The 17,218-nt window shown below is 38.4% G+C and overlaps 1 protein-coding gene across 1 annotated transcript in view; it reads left to right on the forward strand.

Moving 5' to 3' along the window:
• Positions 1-17,218, forward strand: part of DNAJB6 (DnaJ heat shock protein family (Hsp40) member B6) — a 49,278-nt gene that overhangs the window by 11,342 nt on the left and 20,718 nt on the right. Inside the window, exons 4-8 of the mRNA XM_021388973.1 lie at positions 698-757; positions 1,124-1,234; positions 8,518-8,649; positions 9,483-9,624; positions 10,524-10,594. Of these exons, the coding sequence (XP_021244648.1) occupies positions 698-757; positions 1,124-1,234; positions 8,518-8,649; positions 9,483-9,624; positions 10,524-10,594 (516 nt within the window). The remainder of the gene's footprint in view (positions 1-697; positions 758-1,123; positions 1,235-8,517; positions 8,650-9,482; positions 9,625-10,523; positions 10,595-17,218) is intronic.

The raw sequence follows: 17,218 nt of genomic DNA on the forward strand, positions 1-17,218 counted from the left end.
AAGCAGTTTGAGTCAAATCCTTCCATGGAATTTTTTTAACAACTTTTTGGTCTCCTTATTAAAATAGAAGTGGTTATAATTGAGTTTATAGTCACACAAAACCCTGTTCTTCCTTTCTTACTACTTTGTCACGATGAGCTTGGTCTTGCACTATAAAAGGCAAAGAGGCAGTGATCAAGATCTGCAACAGGGGATGTTCCAGTTAAGAAAAGGAACAAAATGTTAACAGTGAAAATGCTTAAGCACAAGGAACAGTTTGCCAGAGAGCCTGTGGAATCTTCTTTCTTGGAGAGGGGTGATCAGAGCTTTATCTAGTCAGGTTTTGACCAACTTGGGCAGTTGAATCCCAGAGCTTTACAGCCAAAAGCTTTCCATGGTAGTTACATAAAGACAAATATCCTTTTGAGGTTTATCCATATACAGCAGTATTTTTTTTTCTAATACAAGGGGACCTAAGATTCTATAACTTACATGGTAGTAAGTGTAAAATGATGTCTACTCTTTCTGAACCTGAACTGCTTTGGTAGTCTTCAACAAAAAATGTTTACCAGTTTCTTCTCTGAACTTTGTTAAATAAACTAGCTTTGAAAAGATGCTTAGCTGAGAAGACCAGTGAAGTGTTTCTTTTTTTATTATTATTTTTTTTACAAATTTATTGTGCTTATTTACTGATACAATGTACAACTTCTTCTTGTAGCTAAAAAACGTGACATCTATGACAGATATGGAAAAGAAGGCTTAATAAATGGAGGTGGAGGTACGTTGGCAACTGGCGATTCTTTGTTCTGCTGGAAAGCCATTTTCTGCAGCTTTTTTATAAGAACAGTCTAGGATTGCCTATACTAAGGCCTAAAGTATAATATTCTTAAAATTGAACTTAACTGCTTTATGATTTGTGTACCGATACCTGGAAAAAGAAAACAATTAATTGAATTATTATTAATTAGGAATTAAGTATTAAGTGTTTTTGCCTTGTGGGATACCGGAGAGGATGATAAAGATTTTAGGAAGTTTAGTGTATGCTACTTTTTTTTTTTTAAATGACTGAAAAGCTGCATTGGCTTGAACTTTATTGTTAGTACTAGTGTATGAGGGTGGTTGAAATCCAAATTGTTTTTTGCAGGTGGAATTCGTCATGATAGTCCGTTTGAATTTGGATTTACATTCCGAAACCCAGAGGACGTCTTTAGGGAGTTTTTTGGTGGAAGGGACCCTTTTTCATTTGACTTCTTCGGTAAGTAATCTACTTGACTTAGTTATGTCCATCTCAAGTGTGGCTGACTAGAGAACATACATAGCTAAAACAGCTTTATGAGGAGTAGCTCTAAAAATTGGTGGTAAACAGTAAAAAAAAATGCCTGTTACAGTTGTCTTCTTAGTTGATGTGATAGTACAGAGTAAGTTTGGATTACTAGTTCATGTTTGTCAGAAGGTGTGGTTTAAAAAAAAACTTAAAATTCTGGCAGCTCTGTCTCTGTAGGTTGGAAGGAAATAACACTGGACAGAAAAAGTATACACTGGAATTCTCTGTGGACTTTGTCTGCTGAATTTGACCTCTCTTGAGCTGTAAATATTTAATGTAGTTTGGGGAGCTTCTGGACTGAGTAGGTTACTTTGAGCTGTTACAGCATGTCTCCCAGCGTGAATTGGTATACCACAAATGATTTTCTGGTATCAAAATAAAAACAGCTGCATACATCATCTGGAGAATCTTCCAGCTTTTATGTCACTCGTTTGCTTGGGGGATGGAGCCTCTATAGGTATAGATAATTTAAGTATCTCTTGAAATCTGTCCTTTGTTTAGGTAAAGGAAGCAATGTTTGACAAGATTGTTCAACTGATCTTCTTGCCATACTGCTGATGCTCTATTGTCATTGTGATTTTGCTTGCTCAAGTGTATGAGGGTCTGCTCAGAACTGGTGGACTTCTAATTCAGCATCTCCATGCATGTTCTGCTGCATAAGTTGTGACCAGTGAAGGACATCAGATCCTATGTTCAGTATATATTCTCTAATCAAGTAATCTCTTTCTACATAGGTAATGAACTTGACAGCTGTCGTTGTGTGTGTGTAAATGCTCGTTTTCTCAGTGTACCTTCCCAGATTCAAAACTTTGATCTTACCTTTGTTTTCCGACAGTAAAAATGTAACTTTGTTACATGGCTGACTAGACAGACATTTTTGTCAAGGAGGAACTCTTAGATAGCTATATGTTATGCAGTTTGGTTCTATCATACAACAGAGAATTACTGCAGGTTGACTTCTGCAATACTGGTTACGTAAAACAATACGTGAGCGTTCTGGAGAAGTGTGGTTAGTTACTTTAAGTGTATAGTCCAAAGAGTCTTCACCTGGAAGAGGAAAATCTGTGTGCAGTAATCCTTGCAAAATGTATTTTATATGAAATATATTTTCGGACATTGTTTCAAAAATGGCGTAGCTTCATCGAGCTTTTCATCTCAAGGACAGAAAATGGCAATATATTGAGTAGTTGGAGCCAAGGGAAGATAGACATTTCAGGATAAGTTAGCTAGAAGTGGCAAGTTCAAATTCAAAAGCTGGGGCACAATAGTAAGATCATGGATTTAATCCATATGCAATCCCACCTTGCGATAATTATGGTGACTGGATATTCTGAGGCAAAGTACATTTGTTAGTCAGATTACTAAAACTGAAAATGCAGGAGGCTTTCAATTAAAGCTGTCTTGTATAATGCTGTCCTCTTTGTAATTAAACTTTCTATTGACATAAATTTGCAACTTTTGTTGGTATTTAGCAAGTTCAGAGCTTTGTGTGTGCATTCATTGCTTTGGTATGGAAACGCACAACAGTTATTCACAAAATGGTCTGGTTCTTACTATCAGTGATGTTTCAGAAATAACTTTACAGATTCAAAGGTAGCATTTCCATTGCAGGAATCATCTCCCCCAGCCAGCATTATCAAGCAGGAACAGATGGAATAATGTAGTGGCTCCATACAACTTCTCCTGTTGAAGAGGCCATGCTCCAAATTCTTCTGTCTGTCTTAAAACTCAAATCTTTGACTGCTGTCCCTCTAGATGCATTAAGGAGCTGTTTGATAGCACGCTGGCCTAAGAGGAGGTCCCAGGCCTGCCTCCTTTCCCCTGCCTTTCGTTAATTGTAGTCATTATGTGCACCTCTGAACCGGCTCAGCTTGTTGGTCCCCGAGATTGTTTTTTTTTTTTTCCTTGGATGTCTAGCAGGTTAGATTTGTCTTTAGAGGACAAATGCTGGGCACGGCACAAGGCCAGCAGGTCATACAGTGGTAGTAGAAGAATCCTTCATTTTTAAGGTATGCCTGAGCATTTGCACAGTGATCTCTGTCTGTATAATTATGGTATAGGTGGAATTAAAAGATAATGTTCTCAGTCTCTTTTTTGTAGGAAATTACTAATCCAGAATCACTGCTATATGTCTTTAGAAAGACTTTTCAAATGCTATGCCAATTCTGCTGGTAAGCTTTCATAAGTAAGTGGGGCAAGCATCTGTTTGCCATTTCATTTATGGAATGTGCAATTATGAAAGGCTGTTGAAATATACTAGACAGATGAATCAACACTGTTTGCAACAGCGTCTTTGTGGCTCTTCTCAATAAGTGGCATCAAGAGATCAACTGCAGTATCCTTTATAATTAAGGAAGAAAATTTTTCCATGGGAAGTGCCTATGGGTTCTGCAGCTTGTGAAGTTCTGATGGTATACTTCATTGTGTCTTGGGTACTCTGAAAAACTACAGTGCAAGTGCCGTGTGTGTATTTGCTGAGAATCTGCATCTTTGAGACTTTTTTCAAATGGGAGATAAGATAGAAACACCTACTCCAATAATTTTATTTTATTGTATGTGTTATAAACCTATAGCCCTTTGCGTAAGCACCTGCATTTATTACATTGATTCTGATATGATCTGTACAGTCACTTACAGTGTGCTTTGATACAAAGAGTTCACAGCAGGCTCTGTCTTTGCCTGCTAAAGCAATGCAGATTGTAATACTGAACACAGTTCAGTTAGACTGCTTCCTCTTGTAGGGGCTGAGCAGCTTTTCAATATTACTTTGCTCAGTGAGTTGCAGTTATGGTGTCATCCTCCTGCATCTGCAATACAGGTGTTCAGTTTTTCCTCAGTGCCATATTTCGGCAGAGGCAATAGTGTGGCTTCCATTGCAATGAATGAAAGGAAAGAAGGTTTACTGGTTGGGGAGGTAGTCCCATGGGTGGTGACTGAGCAGTGATCCTGTTTTCACAGTGACCCTTTGCATACTGTTCCTTTAAAATTGCCAGCGTCTCTGGCTACAGCAGTTCGGGCCTGTGAGAACACGTGCTAACAGTGCCCAATTTATCTTGACTCTTCAATTTTTTGGAGGTGAACAGTGGCACTGCATTGGGATATGCTTTACTGTGTCAAGAGGAATAATATGGTAGTACTGCTGAAAGCGTGCCCCTGTGTTCCTCTGGACCATTGGGTGCTTGTTCCAGCTGTCCTTGTAGCAGTGTGGTTGTTTTTACAGCTGCACTGGGAGCCACCGCAGAAAACTGCTGTGGCTGAGCTTCCTTCCGTCAGGTTGGTCAGTCAGTGATCTGGCTGCCCCAACCACAATAGTGTCATGGTAGAAGTGACTGTCATAGGAAATGTGACGCTTTTCCTTTTGCTTCTGGTGATGATTTGAGCTAACATCGTAGGTTGATTTTAATGAAAGTCGTTAAATAAAATTAGATTGTGGACAATTGCAGGTACTCCCTTATTCCCTTCCTCCACTGTACAGTGCTTTCCTGCCTGCTTTCTTTCAGATACTCCAGTCTCGCCAGTGCTGAGTCAGGTTAGCTCATGGATGCAGCAGAAAGCTAACAATACAAGCATGCGGTGTTTTCTTCTGGATCAGTGAGTTAATGCCACTTGTCATACAGTTCTGTGATCATAGGACAGGACAGAAGAGCAAAAAGGAGCTCATCTTTTCTAGTATTCTGCAAGTGGATCATGCTGCTGACAGTGAGAAAATCCTGTGTGTTACAGCTGAGAAGTGAGGGTGAGCAGGGGATCGTGACCCACTTCGTTTTGAGCTGCAGTGAGATATTTAGTGGTGCTGGTTGTATTTGGTTTGTTTTGAGGTTAAATTATTTTCTCACAAGGTAACATAGGGTTCTGTTGTACACCAGTGAGCTGCTGTAATGATTTACCCAGATAAACAGGACGTTTGCATTTGAATTAGCACAGTGATTTTTCTGATGGAACTAAATTCTTTTAGGAACATGTTGCTTCTAACATTAGAATTTTCAGAGGAGTGTGTTAATGTGCAGTCTTATGTTGCTGGAGGCTTTGTGTTCCTTCCTACCTGTGTATTAACTTGGCTTCTGTGACTGCAGTCTTTCCACCTAATAGCAGCAAGAATCCCAGAGTCCTTGGTTGTGTTTCATTTTTTTCTATCAGTTTATGATGAATTCTTTGCTTAAGCATTTACTTTTCTCCCCAATGTCTCTGTACCATCCCATGCCATTGATCCAGTAGAAACCTTTCCCTATCTTCCCAAACCTGTCTCCTTTTGGTCTCTTTGTTCCTTGCCATTTTCATGGAGCCACAGGTTTGATGTCAGAAGTATGTTGCACCATTTCTTTTGGAGCTGCTAGTCTGTCCTCTCATAGGCTTCTGGTACTAGCCTGATTAGAATACAATTTTCAGTAGTACCCTAAGGTCCAGCATTTTGGTTTTATGATGTTTGTAAATTGCACAGTATTTATACTGTGTTTTCCATTTTTAGTAGGGCCTTCACTTGTGCTTGTTGTGTGTTTTTGGGTTTTTTTTTTGCTGCTCAGTTTTGTTGATCTGATAAGCCTGTGACATAAAAAAAAAAATCATAAATTGTAAATTGCACCAAAATTATTATTGTGAGAGGAGTCATTAAAACGGAACGCCTCGATATTGTGATATTAGCTTCATTTGAACCATTTTGGAAAAGCTGTCTATGTGAAAAAGCTATCAAGCATTGAAAGGTTCTTCTAAATCATAAAAATAGACCTACCAGGTTGCAATGCTATTATGCTGAGTAGGACTATTCATCATCCTGATTTATGGTCTAAAAGCATAAACAGTGCCTGAGCTGTTGCAAGCTTGCTGTATGAATGTGTATGTGGTGGTGGATACAACAAAAGATCATGCAGGAGCCTCCTGCTGCCTTCCATCTAAAGTGTTTTTTGGCATTTTTGTCTGCATGCTGTACTTGAATGGCTGTCAGCATAGTCATGAGGAGAGAGGATTGCCTTGGAAAAGCTCCCCATCTCCCCCTCTCTGAGTAATCTGTTTTGCTGAGGATTCAGCAATCAGTTGCAGTCACGTTTGAGCATCTCATTTATTGGAGAAAATTACTGGCAGAACATCAGAGGATCATTAGCAGAACTGCAAACTGGAATCACCTGTGGCTAAAAGTGGAGTACAGATTTCATTTTTTTTGGTGTGTAGAGTTGCCAAAGGCTGATACAACATGCCAAAGTGTAGGTTAGGCTTCATGTGGCAAGGAGCAGGCATTTACAGCTGTTTTTACACCAGGGATCTCTGGGGGATTCTGGGATCTCCCATAAAACCTTCATTTTGGCTGCTGTTACGTGGAGGAGTTACTTGTGGAACAGGCTGATACAACAGGGGGGATCGTATACTCAGAGCTTACATGGCAGGTTGTTTTGTTTCTATTCAAACTCCAGGTAACAAGAAAAATTGGGCTATAAATAGAAAGCTCAACAGTGAGAGTAATATAATATAGATCATTTGTACACGTGAGTGAATGACCTTCATAACTAACTTCTGAGTCACTCCAGCGAGAATATATTAGTCTTCAAAACAATTAACTGCAGTGGTTTTACTTGGTAGCTGATAAGCTATCTTGAAAAATAGCACTTTAAAAAAAAAAAAAAAAGTTACAGTGCTTGTTTGGGAAATGCTCACTGTGGTTGTAGGTTCCCATATTGCTATGTCCAAGAATTGGTTTTATTTCTAATGTTTTGAAGGTAATAACACCATCTTTATGTTGAGGTAAACTTGTTCTAAAATAAGGAATAGCACAGGAACACGACAACCAAAAAAAAGCCTGGAAACAGGAAAACTTTATCACTGCTTGCTAGCGTATGTAAGATAAAAGCTGGGTCCTGCCTTTTTTTATTCAATAACTATGTAAAGTAGGGTTATTTTTGTTGTTCCTGGCATTTTACATCTTCTCTGGTGGGAGTATGTTTTTGGACCTTAGGGGCTTTATTTGTTCGGCCTTAAATACGTTGTGACTCTTCTGCAAATGAGTCACGTATGAACCAGATGGTAAGTAGTAATTTTTATTACCAGATTGATTGCTTTAGAAATGTCACTAGTGCATTAACTTGGTGATGTAGCATACATGAGCTTGGATTTTTGTGGTGGTACCAGAAGTGGGCTAAATTCTGACCTTTTGGTTGTCAATTAGTACATCGTAACAGTAGTACAGTTACAAGAAGTTTACCTTGCTTTCATGCCCCTGCTGATGCTGTCACCAGTTTCTCCATTTCTCAGGAAGAGCTTAAGCTGAGAGGTATTTAACACCTTTCAGTACTGAATCTCCACTTGTAAAATCTGGTAAAATTGTTGGTGCTGTACAGCACTCATCCTCATAGAGTTCCGACTGATGGAGAGTAGTTGAAGGTCGTGAACTTTGGAGTTTAATGTAAGAAATATATTTATTGAGTATGCGTTACATGATAGAAATGTAATGTTCTTTGTTTTAAGAGTGTTAGTAAAAATCATTTTTCACGTAGCTCTAGTAATGTCTGTATTTTAGGAAAGCTTGATTGCTTCTAAGTAAACTGGGATATTCTTGCAGAGGTGTCTATTTACATACGTATAATTATATATAAACAAAAATGTATAAACAAAAAGCTGTGAGCGATATATACGTGCAATATTGTAAACACTGATCAATTACGAAATTTTAGTTTGTCCGTAGTATTACTCCTTATTCTAAACCCTGAAAACCTCAGTCTGACAGTTGGGAGTTTTGTACAACAGCAGTTTAAAGATTTGCCTTACAATGACTTGCTGTGTAGAGATCATGGTAATGCATCTGAAGAGTTCTGAATCTGACAAATGCTAACTGAGTGGACGTAGTTAAATCAGTACTTACTTGTAGTTCTTTTATCATACCCCCAAGTCAATTGTGCTGTGTGAGCATCTGAAATAAGTACACTTTTATTGTAACTCTTAGCACTTACTGTACTGAAAAATGAAAGAGCATTTACAATAAGTTTACTGTTGTTTTAATAGTACATGGCTAAAATGATAAGGAAATCAACTACTAATAATAGTAATTCTAAACGTCAGCCAATTTAATCCAAAAGGCCAATGGGAGTTGCCTTTTTAGTGAAAGTTTTCTCAGTAGAGTCAAGCATTTCAAAGGAAGGAACTTGTAACAACAACTTTTTTTTTTAATTTGAAGAAGCCTTAGTGACGAAATACAGTGAAGTTAACCTCTTGAAATGTCTTTTGTTTTGTAGAAGATCCTTTTGAGGACTTCTTCGGGAGCAGACGGGGTCCAAGGGGAAACAGAAGCAGAGCTGGTGGATCATTTTTATCTGCTTTTGGTGGATTCCCTGGTTTTGGAAGTGCTTTTACTTCATTTGACACAGGTAAATAAAGTAGCATTTAACAAAGAATGCACTCTTGGTTCACAAAGGATCTCAATGTAGTAAGCAGATAAATACTTTTAAAAAGTTGCCTTCTTCGTTCAGGAAATTGTGAGACTGATGTTTTGGGAATTTAGTCTGCTATCTGAAAATACTTGTTCTCATTACAATATTTGGTCTACTTGAAAGTTGATAAAAAGTAAACAACTCTATGTTGCAGTTTCTTTATAGTTTGAGAATTGTTTTTGTTCTGTTTGTCCTTGAGCATTGGTGTGACTGCATTTGGTTAAGGTCTGGAAAATTCCCTGGAAAAATTGTGTTTTAAAACTCTTGGTACTATTTAGAATGAGTTCTGGGATAGTTCACTCGAATGGTGAGGCCTGTGTCTCAGAGCTTGTTGAGACCTTACGGTAGTCAGCATTCTTTCAAGTGTTAAGATTCTGAGTATTAGTTGGGATGTTAGTGATACAAAACTCGTGTTGTCTGCTAACATAAGGCATCCCACCATCTCAGTTAAAATGAAAACCCAGACTTGTTATAGCTATTAGTTTTACATTGAGGGGAAATAATGTTATAATGGTTGAGTTCAGCTGACAGGCTTTTTCTTTAGAAGGGGACAATGCTCTGCACTCAGAACTGTGTCCATATGGGAGAAGTCAATGGGGCTGGAGATTTTGCATTCACACTGGTGTTTAATGCCACGAGTGTTGATGATGCCATCAAAGGGCAGCCTCAAGCTAGGATGTAGTCCGAGTGGCTGATAAATATGAAGACCACGGTCGTGGAAAAATAGGGCTTTATTCAAATACTTTTCATGTTAACTTTTTCCCCAATAGGTTTTACTTCATTTGGTTCACTGGGACATGGAGGCCTTACTTCGTTCTCCTCTACGTCATTTGGTGGCAGCGGGATGGGAAACTTCAAATCAGTATCAACCTCAACTAAAATAGTTAATGGCAGAAAAATTACTACAAAGAGGTAAGAAAGATTTCTATGAAACTGTGTAGAAGTATATAGCTATACACACGTGCATATAAATATATTGTGTATGCACAAATAGATATGGATATTTGTATTTTTACTTTTGATGTTGTGATCGTTGGAAAACTTGGATTTTTCTGAAAAAATAAAGGCAAAAAGGTGGTGTTGGGTTCTGTGACTCTTGACATTGCTGAGTTGCTTATGGTCATAGCGTGTGAAAATGGAGAAGATAGGAGCTTAGACAAAAACACAGCAGCTGAGAATTGTTCAGCCACGTAGGGCCTGCTGAGGGACTGCCCTCATGTAAAATAGGGCGTTTTCAAGTATTGCACATTGCACACCCACAGGTAGCAGAGAAACTGCTGCATCCGCGAAAATGTGGAGTACCCTACGTTATGTTTAGTACTCCTTCAACTTACTGATCAAGTAACTGAATATGATTTCTGTACTTGAACATTTAAGGAAAAGAAATACCCGATGAAAATCAGTTCTGAGTAATGTTTTGCTTTGAAGAGGAAGCCATTCCCCCGTTTTTAATGTGGGTGTGTTTTCCTCACTGAGTTTGATTTCCAGACTTTGTATCCATACGTGTGGTTTCTTCATTTCAGTCATGACGGGAGAATGCCAAGGTAGTTAAAATCTAGGTGTGAATTAACTATACGATTCAAACTTCCAGAAAGCAGTTTTCCTGCTATAAATAAGCAATTTCATTCATGGAATGCAGATGGTTACTGGTTACAGCTTCTGCACTGTAAATTGTGAAAGCTTGCCAACTACTGTTGTGTTAAGCGGGCAGTGCTCTGTTGTACTTGGTTATCTAGTAGCCTAGGTCTGGTGTATGTTTTCAAACTGCTTCTAGTTTTTTAAAATGGATCACTGTGTGTTCTGTCCTACAGAACTGTTGAGAATGGACAAGAGAGAGTAGAAGTTGAAGAAGATGGCCAGTTAAGGTCGCTAACAATAAATGGTAAGGAGCAGCTGCTGCGCTTGGATAACAAGTAATTCAACGCACGCATTTAACAGAAATTTTAAGCTATAACAGCCACCATTTGAGGATTGACATGAACAATTTTTGAAGATTTCAAATGAACTCAACTTTCTGTATATCCGTACTTAATCTTAAGTAGTATAAATAGCTCACCGGAGCTCATATTTGTCATAGACTTTTGAGTTAATTGTTGGGACCACATCAATAGGACCATTTTTTGTCCTTAAAATTGTTGTAAATTTCTGTATGCACTTTTCTTTTTAACATATATGATCCAAGGTGAACCATGATCCTTCAGTAGTGCTAGGGCGAGATGTACACTAACACTAGCATGAATCTTGCTTTTTCCAATTTGTTTGAAATGTGAGCCAACTAGTAGTTTAAGTCTGCTGTGAAGTTAACATTTCCAGGATAAAGTTTTTAATAATTTCAACTTTTTTTTTTAATGTTTACTAGCGAACGATGTTAATACATTTCTGGTAATGCATTTCTGGTTTAAATAAATTAAGGATGTTTTCTAGCTGTGCATGAATGCAGACGACTTAGTAAGTTTTGACAAATGTTTAAACGTGTAATGTAAGCAAAAGGTTAACAAAAGTGAAGCCAGTAAGCTGGGTCTTTTGTCATTTGCTAAAAAAAAAAAAAAATTCAAAATGAATAAATGCTGATGTTTGTGGTGCATTCTTTCATGAATGGCATTTGTAACCTTCTCGTGTCTGTGTGTGATTTGGGCAACTTGGGAAAACAGTGCTTTTTTTTTTTCCCACCACCTTTTTCTTCCATCTTAAGGATGAGGGCCTTTTTTTCTTCGTGGATGTTTGCTTCAGTGTGACTGAAAACACTTAATTTCTTTTCTAAACCTGTATTTGAAGCGCTTGTTTTTAAGAAGCATTCATAGGCTGACTCTCTTAACTCCATCTTTTGCCGTACTACTTTTTTTTTTCCCCCCCTCTGGGCCAAAAGTGTATCCCTCCATTTAAAAACAAGCTTTCCGAGGCTGTTTCAAAAATTAATGTATAGTGTCCAAAAGAAGCTTTCTGAATGCTAAACTTTTGAATGCTTTGGAGAAGATTTATGCAAAACTGTTAAGGACAAATGAAAGGGAAACGTCTGGATAAAAGAACTCGTTTTGGTTTTGACATGATCAACCAAAAAAAAGATGGTTGAATGCCCTTCTATATATATATATTTTTTTTTTCTTTTAACTAATTGAGTAAAGCAAAGTGTCAGTTTGTAGCTAAGACCAGATTTTCAAAGTTTAGTGGAAGATGACTTGATAATGTAAAGGAAGCATGCAAGTAACTATTGGCATATGTTAGCAGCCAGCCCCTGGGTTATCTTGCACGTAAATCATGGAGATGTGCTGCTCTTGTCTTTGCACAAGCTTTGAACTTCTGGCCTTCACCAACTTCATCAGTCTGGCTTCACATTTAGGAAAATAGCATGGTGTTTTCAAATGATCATTTAATGCCTTCTTACTGAACACTATCTACTTTGTACTAACAAATGCATTCATTATTAAATATATCAAAGATTTGCTCGTGTTTATGATGCAAAACAGCTGGTTCAGCTTTCACCTAAAACCACCAGTCTAAAAAACTGCTATTATTTAATGCAGATTGAGAGCAGAGTTAGCCTCTCCTAGATTTTTCTTTCTGATGTTAATTTCGTAGAATCAAATTGATAGTGGACATTAATGTATACCTTGATTTTGGGACTAGAGATGTTCTGTCCTTTTGCAAGTTCTTTGCGGAATTCTTGTTACTTCAGTGTTGTGTTTTTGGTGTAGAAGCACAAACTCAGTCTGGAACTTAACAAACAGTGTTTTCTTATTGATGCTGTTTTTTCCTTCCCCTTGTATGTTTCCTCTTGATCCAGATGATAATGAGTAATTTATTTCAAAATCTGGCTTTGTTGTGCTGTCTTGAGTTCTGAAAAATGTTCATTTACATTTATAGGACATGTTCTTTAAGTTATGTAAACTGTTAAAAAAAAAAAAGCTTCAAAATTGATTAACCAACTCAAATAAAATTAGGACAATCTGGAGTTGAGTTTGAATTCCTTCCTGTGGATACCCATTAGGTTTTATGTTAAGCTGCCAAACTTAACCTTCTGTTTTATTCTCAGTTTTTTTTAGGTTAACACTTGAATAGCTCAAGTTAATAAGGCAGTTCTAGTAGCAGAGCTGCTAGTGGCAATTCTGTACCCACATGCTTGTGTTAGTTCTCATAGAGATTTAAAACATTCACTCGAGGGTAAATTGCAGATCTTACACTTGACCAAAATGTAATAGTCTCCACCTGTTTCAATATGTAGAATTATTTGAAGTAGTACAGCTCCACAGCACCCAGCTTCATTTTTAATACAAAAACGAATCCTCATTCTATGCTTATTGTGAATCCAACTTACATTTTTTCCTTCCTATTACATATTAGATATTCAGACTGTCATTTTACTGCTGAAGGAAGTTTCTTTTCTCTGAAAAAATACATTTATTAGATTGCTCTGAAAACTTTTGTCTCATTTCTTACTAACACGTGCTTAGCATGTGTGTACAAAGCTGACTCACTGTGGATCATCCAGGGCAGCAAATCTCCTTGCACGTATATTTTAGCCCAGGTAGGGCAGAATACTCGATAACAGCAAAGGTTCCTGATTTTAGCAAATGTTACACGTCACATATGCAGTGGGATGAGAGCTGACAAAAACAGGTGTTGTATGGCTAAAAGTATCATTTCTTCATACAGGAGGGATTAATTGGAATGTTTGGGGGCACCACCCAGTTTAAATGAAGGCTCTTTTGGTGGTGTGGAAAAACTAAGATGGAGTTCTTGAATCTTCGTCACTTACTCTTTCACGCTCTGCTTCAAAGTTCATTGGCAGAATACAATAACTTTGTAATGCTTTTTCTTGGTGCAGCCTCCTTTTGGTCTGTTATGCATGGCGATAATTTCAATGCAAAACACTAAACTTTTCAGATTGCATGGCATCTACCCTTTCACTTTGCTGTATTGAAGAAGCTTAGATTTTTTGCCTTAGAATGCTTCACATTTTAAAATTGTTGCAGCTGTTGTAGTTCTCGGTTCCTACAAGACCTCATCTGTTGAGAATCACAGGCATTTTTGTGGTCTGAGTGGGAAAGCTCCGCTCTGCAGAGTAAGCGCGCGTCGCATTGGTAGGTCAGACTGTATCAGCTTGTGACTGAGGGACTGTGTCTGAGGATGCTGAAGACAGGACTTGTGAAAGACTTTAAAAAAACAAAACCAACTAAATGAGCCCGAGTGTATTTTGTACTTCTCTGTTTTTGTCTGACTGTCCTGTGTGCTTGCCTCCCTCATTGTGCTAGCTCTAGGTGTAACTGGAGGTTTGTCTGTGTTGTATTTCAGTGTGCTTCTGTGTTTCAGACCACGATAAGGAATTTGGTTTTGAAACCTGGACTTTCTTCCTGAATCTGTTTCTGTTCTGTTCGAAACATGAGCTTGTTTCCTATTTTGCCTTCATCTGCGATTGTAAAAAGACAGCGGCTAGCTCTAAGTGTTGCATTTTGCAGTGAGTGCATTACAGTTGTGCGATGCTTATGGCCAGAGAACTTCTCAAAAGAACGCTATATTAATACAGTGCTTTAACTTAGCGTTAGAATTCTTGATAGCCTTCTCGGGGAAGTATTTCAAAAGTGATTTTGGAAAACCTTTCTTTAGTCCTGATGTTCTGAATGTCTTAGACTCATTGTAAGTCGTGTTCTCTCAGGGTAGTTGCAGTGCAGACATCAGTAACTGGATAGTCAGCTCTACCCAGACTTTGGAAGTGCTGTTTGCTCCCTCTGGTCTTGTTTACTTAGGGACTGACTTGTGCCTTTAAATTTGCTTTACGAAGTACTAAACATAGTTTGGATTTCCATCTTGTTGCTTGTCTTCGGGTGGTTGTTTTAAGTAAAAACCTTTTTATCTTCCATTCAAAATGTTGAAATGGCCCTTATGCTGCCTTAGTGTTGGAACCAAGCAAATTTACTTTGTTAGTGACACAAACTGGAACTTCTGAATTTTTAACCAAAGGAGATTTACTGCTTGGTCAGAGTTGGTTGTTCAGTGAAGTGCACCACTGGAAAGCTGGAGAGGAAGAGGTTGTTTTGTGCTCCATCGCGTAGCCCCTGCGGTCACCGGGTCAGAAGCCCTGCTTTTGTGTCATTACTGTCAGATAAAAAATAATATATATATATTTTTAATGGTGTGACCATGTGACATCTGGGGCTACGTGAGTTACCTTGCTGATTCAAACTCATTGCAGATTCTCTGCAAACCGTGTTCTGGCCTCCATCCTGCTGGGTTAGGCACTGTCCTACCTACAGCACCTGGTAGGAAGTTAATTGAAAACTCACGTGCGTACTGTATCTCTGTCATGCTTCCCATGGGTAAAATACTTCCAGTGAGAGTATCCCAATCTGAAATATCCGAATATGATGTCTTGGGGTGAGGTTGCAGTGCTGGTCCGAGTGCTAATTATCTGCTACATAAAGGGAGCTGATGTCTCCTGCTTGAGCAGGTGTCAGCTTCAAATTGTAACAGTGGGGATTAAAATACATTTGATTCAGAAGGTAAATAAAAAGTTTTATTAAAAGGATGCCATTAAGTGGAACTTAATCTCTAGTCTTCTGGTGTTTTAAGTAATGCTAGCACTTGCTGCATTGTAGGTTCATTTTAAAATCAGCAGAAACAGATAACCTTTGAGCTTTACTTAAAATTAACAGTGGGGAAAACCTATTTTTAGAGGCTGGCAGTGACAACTCTTAGACCTTCAGTTTGCTCTACAGCTTATCCTTCACATCGAATCACGGATCAGAGCTCTGTCTGCTGTTCTTTTCAATGCAGCCAACCTCAAATGCAACTGCATGGAAAAAGGAAAAAAAACACCTGTAGTTGCTGACTTACCAGTACTTTGCATAAAGATGAATTATTTAACACAAATGCATGTTAATTCTGAGAGAGATAAAATATTAACAGTTTGTAAACACTACAGTAAGGATGCTAGTCTTTTACGTGGGATAACAAATGACACGTTGTGTTCAGAAAACTTCAGTTCCTCTTCTTATTTACTGTTAAACATGAAAAATGAAACCTGCGTTAGTTCTTATCCGTACGTTTTTTGGAATAGGCATGGGTTAAGGAGTGTATAGCCTGTGTGTCTGTGCAGAGTTCAGATTTTGGGGCACGCATTCCTGATGGCCAGAAGAGAGTTATTTTGGTTCTGTCTGTAACCTAGTTGCCTGAAGCTGTTACCAAAGCAGCTAAAGATGCAAAGCAGCTCTTGAATAAGATTCTTCTATCTTTGTTGTAGTCACGAGCTTGATTGAAATTTGCTCCCAGAGGGGAGTTCAGCTGGAGAAAAAAATCCTAAGCCTGCAGAAGCCTGAACGCATCCGGTAGAGGAGCTGAGCAGATCAGTGGCCTTTCAGTTTCTCCCCAGAAATACATGCAGTTTGTCCGTTAATCGTTGTAACTGATACATGGAATAAGATTAACTTGCTTAGTTATCACACGTTTGTGTAACTGTCACTATAGCCACCTGTGGCTGTTTCCATGGACATGTTGTTGGAGGCTGCTCTTCACTCTGAACAGAACAAAAATGAAACCATAAACTTAATCTGAATTTGTCCTCCCATTGTGGTATTTGTCTTACTCAGCAACAGGGTATTGCTGCTTGTTTTTGTGAGAGCACCTATTCCATAGTGCTTTCACGTTTGGTCTCTGTCGTCATTCTTCCAAAGGGAGCTAGGCTGTGGATGTTTAAAATTGTTTTGGATTTCTCTTTGAAAGCTCAGCCTTTCCTCTGGACTATCTTAGCAGTTCATAGCACTAAGGATTGTTTTCTTCTAATAATACTACCTCTCATCAGATTACATTTTGGTGTTTTGATTTCTTTGGAAATGCCCTGTTAGGTAGTTGCCCAGACACATCCCAGAATTATTCTGCTAATCTCTACATGCACATTTCTCATGACTGCTTATGGGAAATATGATCAGATCTGTACCATCATATATACTTAGTTTCAATAGGATCATAGAATGGCATGGGTTGGAAGGGACTCTAATGATCATCAAGTTCCAACCCCCCCCGCTACAAGAAGTAGATTCTTAAACTCTTCTGTACAAACTGGGAGAAGAGTGAATGTTCAGGGAAGCAGCAGAGAGCTATAAATTCAGTTTGTTTTGGATGCATTTGGATATTGCTTGCAAGCATGGGTAACGTTCATGTACTTCTTGGGTTGAGTCTTAAACTTAGCTAGTGAAGTAGAAGGTTCTACCAAGTCTTTTACCAAAGAGGTAGAAGGTTTTTCTCTCCGGAAGGTTCACCTTCTGAATTAAACAGAGCAATCAAACTCTTCCTTTTATTACATACATCCAGTGCTGCTTCCATTTTTCTAGGCTCATATAGTTCAGCTCCAAGAAGAAACATCCTTGATACTCATGACGCTGCTTCACAGTGTAACTTAAAGGGCATGAAACCACTAAGGGAGAAGTGAGAAACCAACTCAGCCTCTTTGGGCTGTAGACATAAATTCCAAAGACTTTTTCCTTTACTTGGCCTTTGCCTTTTCTTGTTGGGAAAA

The sequence above is a fragment of the Numida meleagris genome, chromosome 2 (genome assembly GCF_002078875.1).
Source record: "Numida meleagris isolate 19003 breed g44 Domestic line chromosome 2, NumMel1.0, whole genome shotgun sequence".
In the NCBI taxonomy this organism is placed as follows: domain Eukaryota; kingdom Metazoa; phylum Chordata; class Aves; order Galliformes; family Numididae; genus Numida; species Numida meleagris.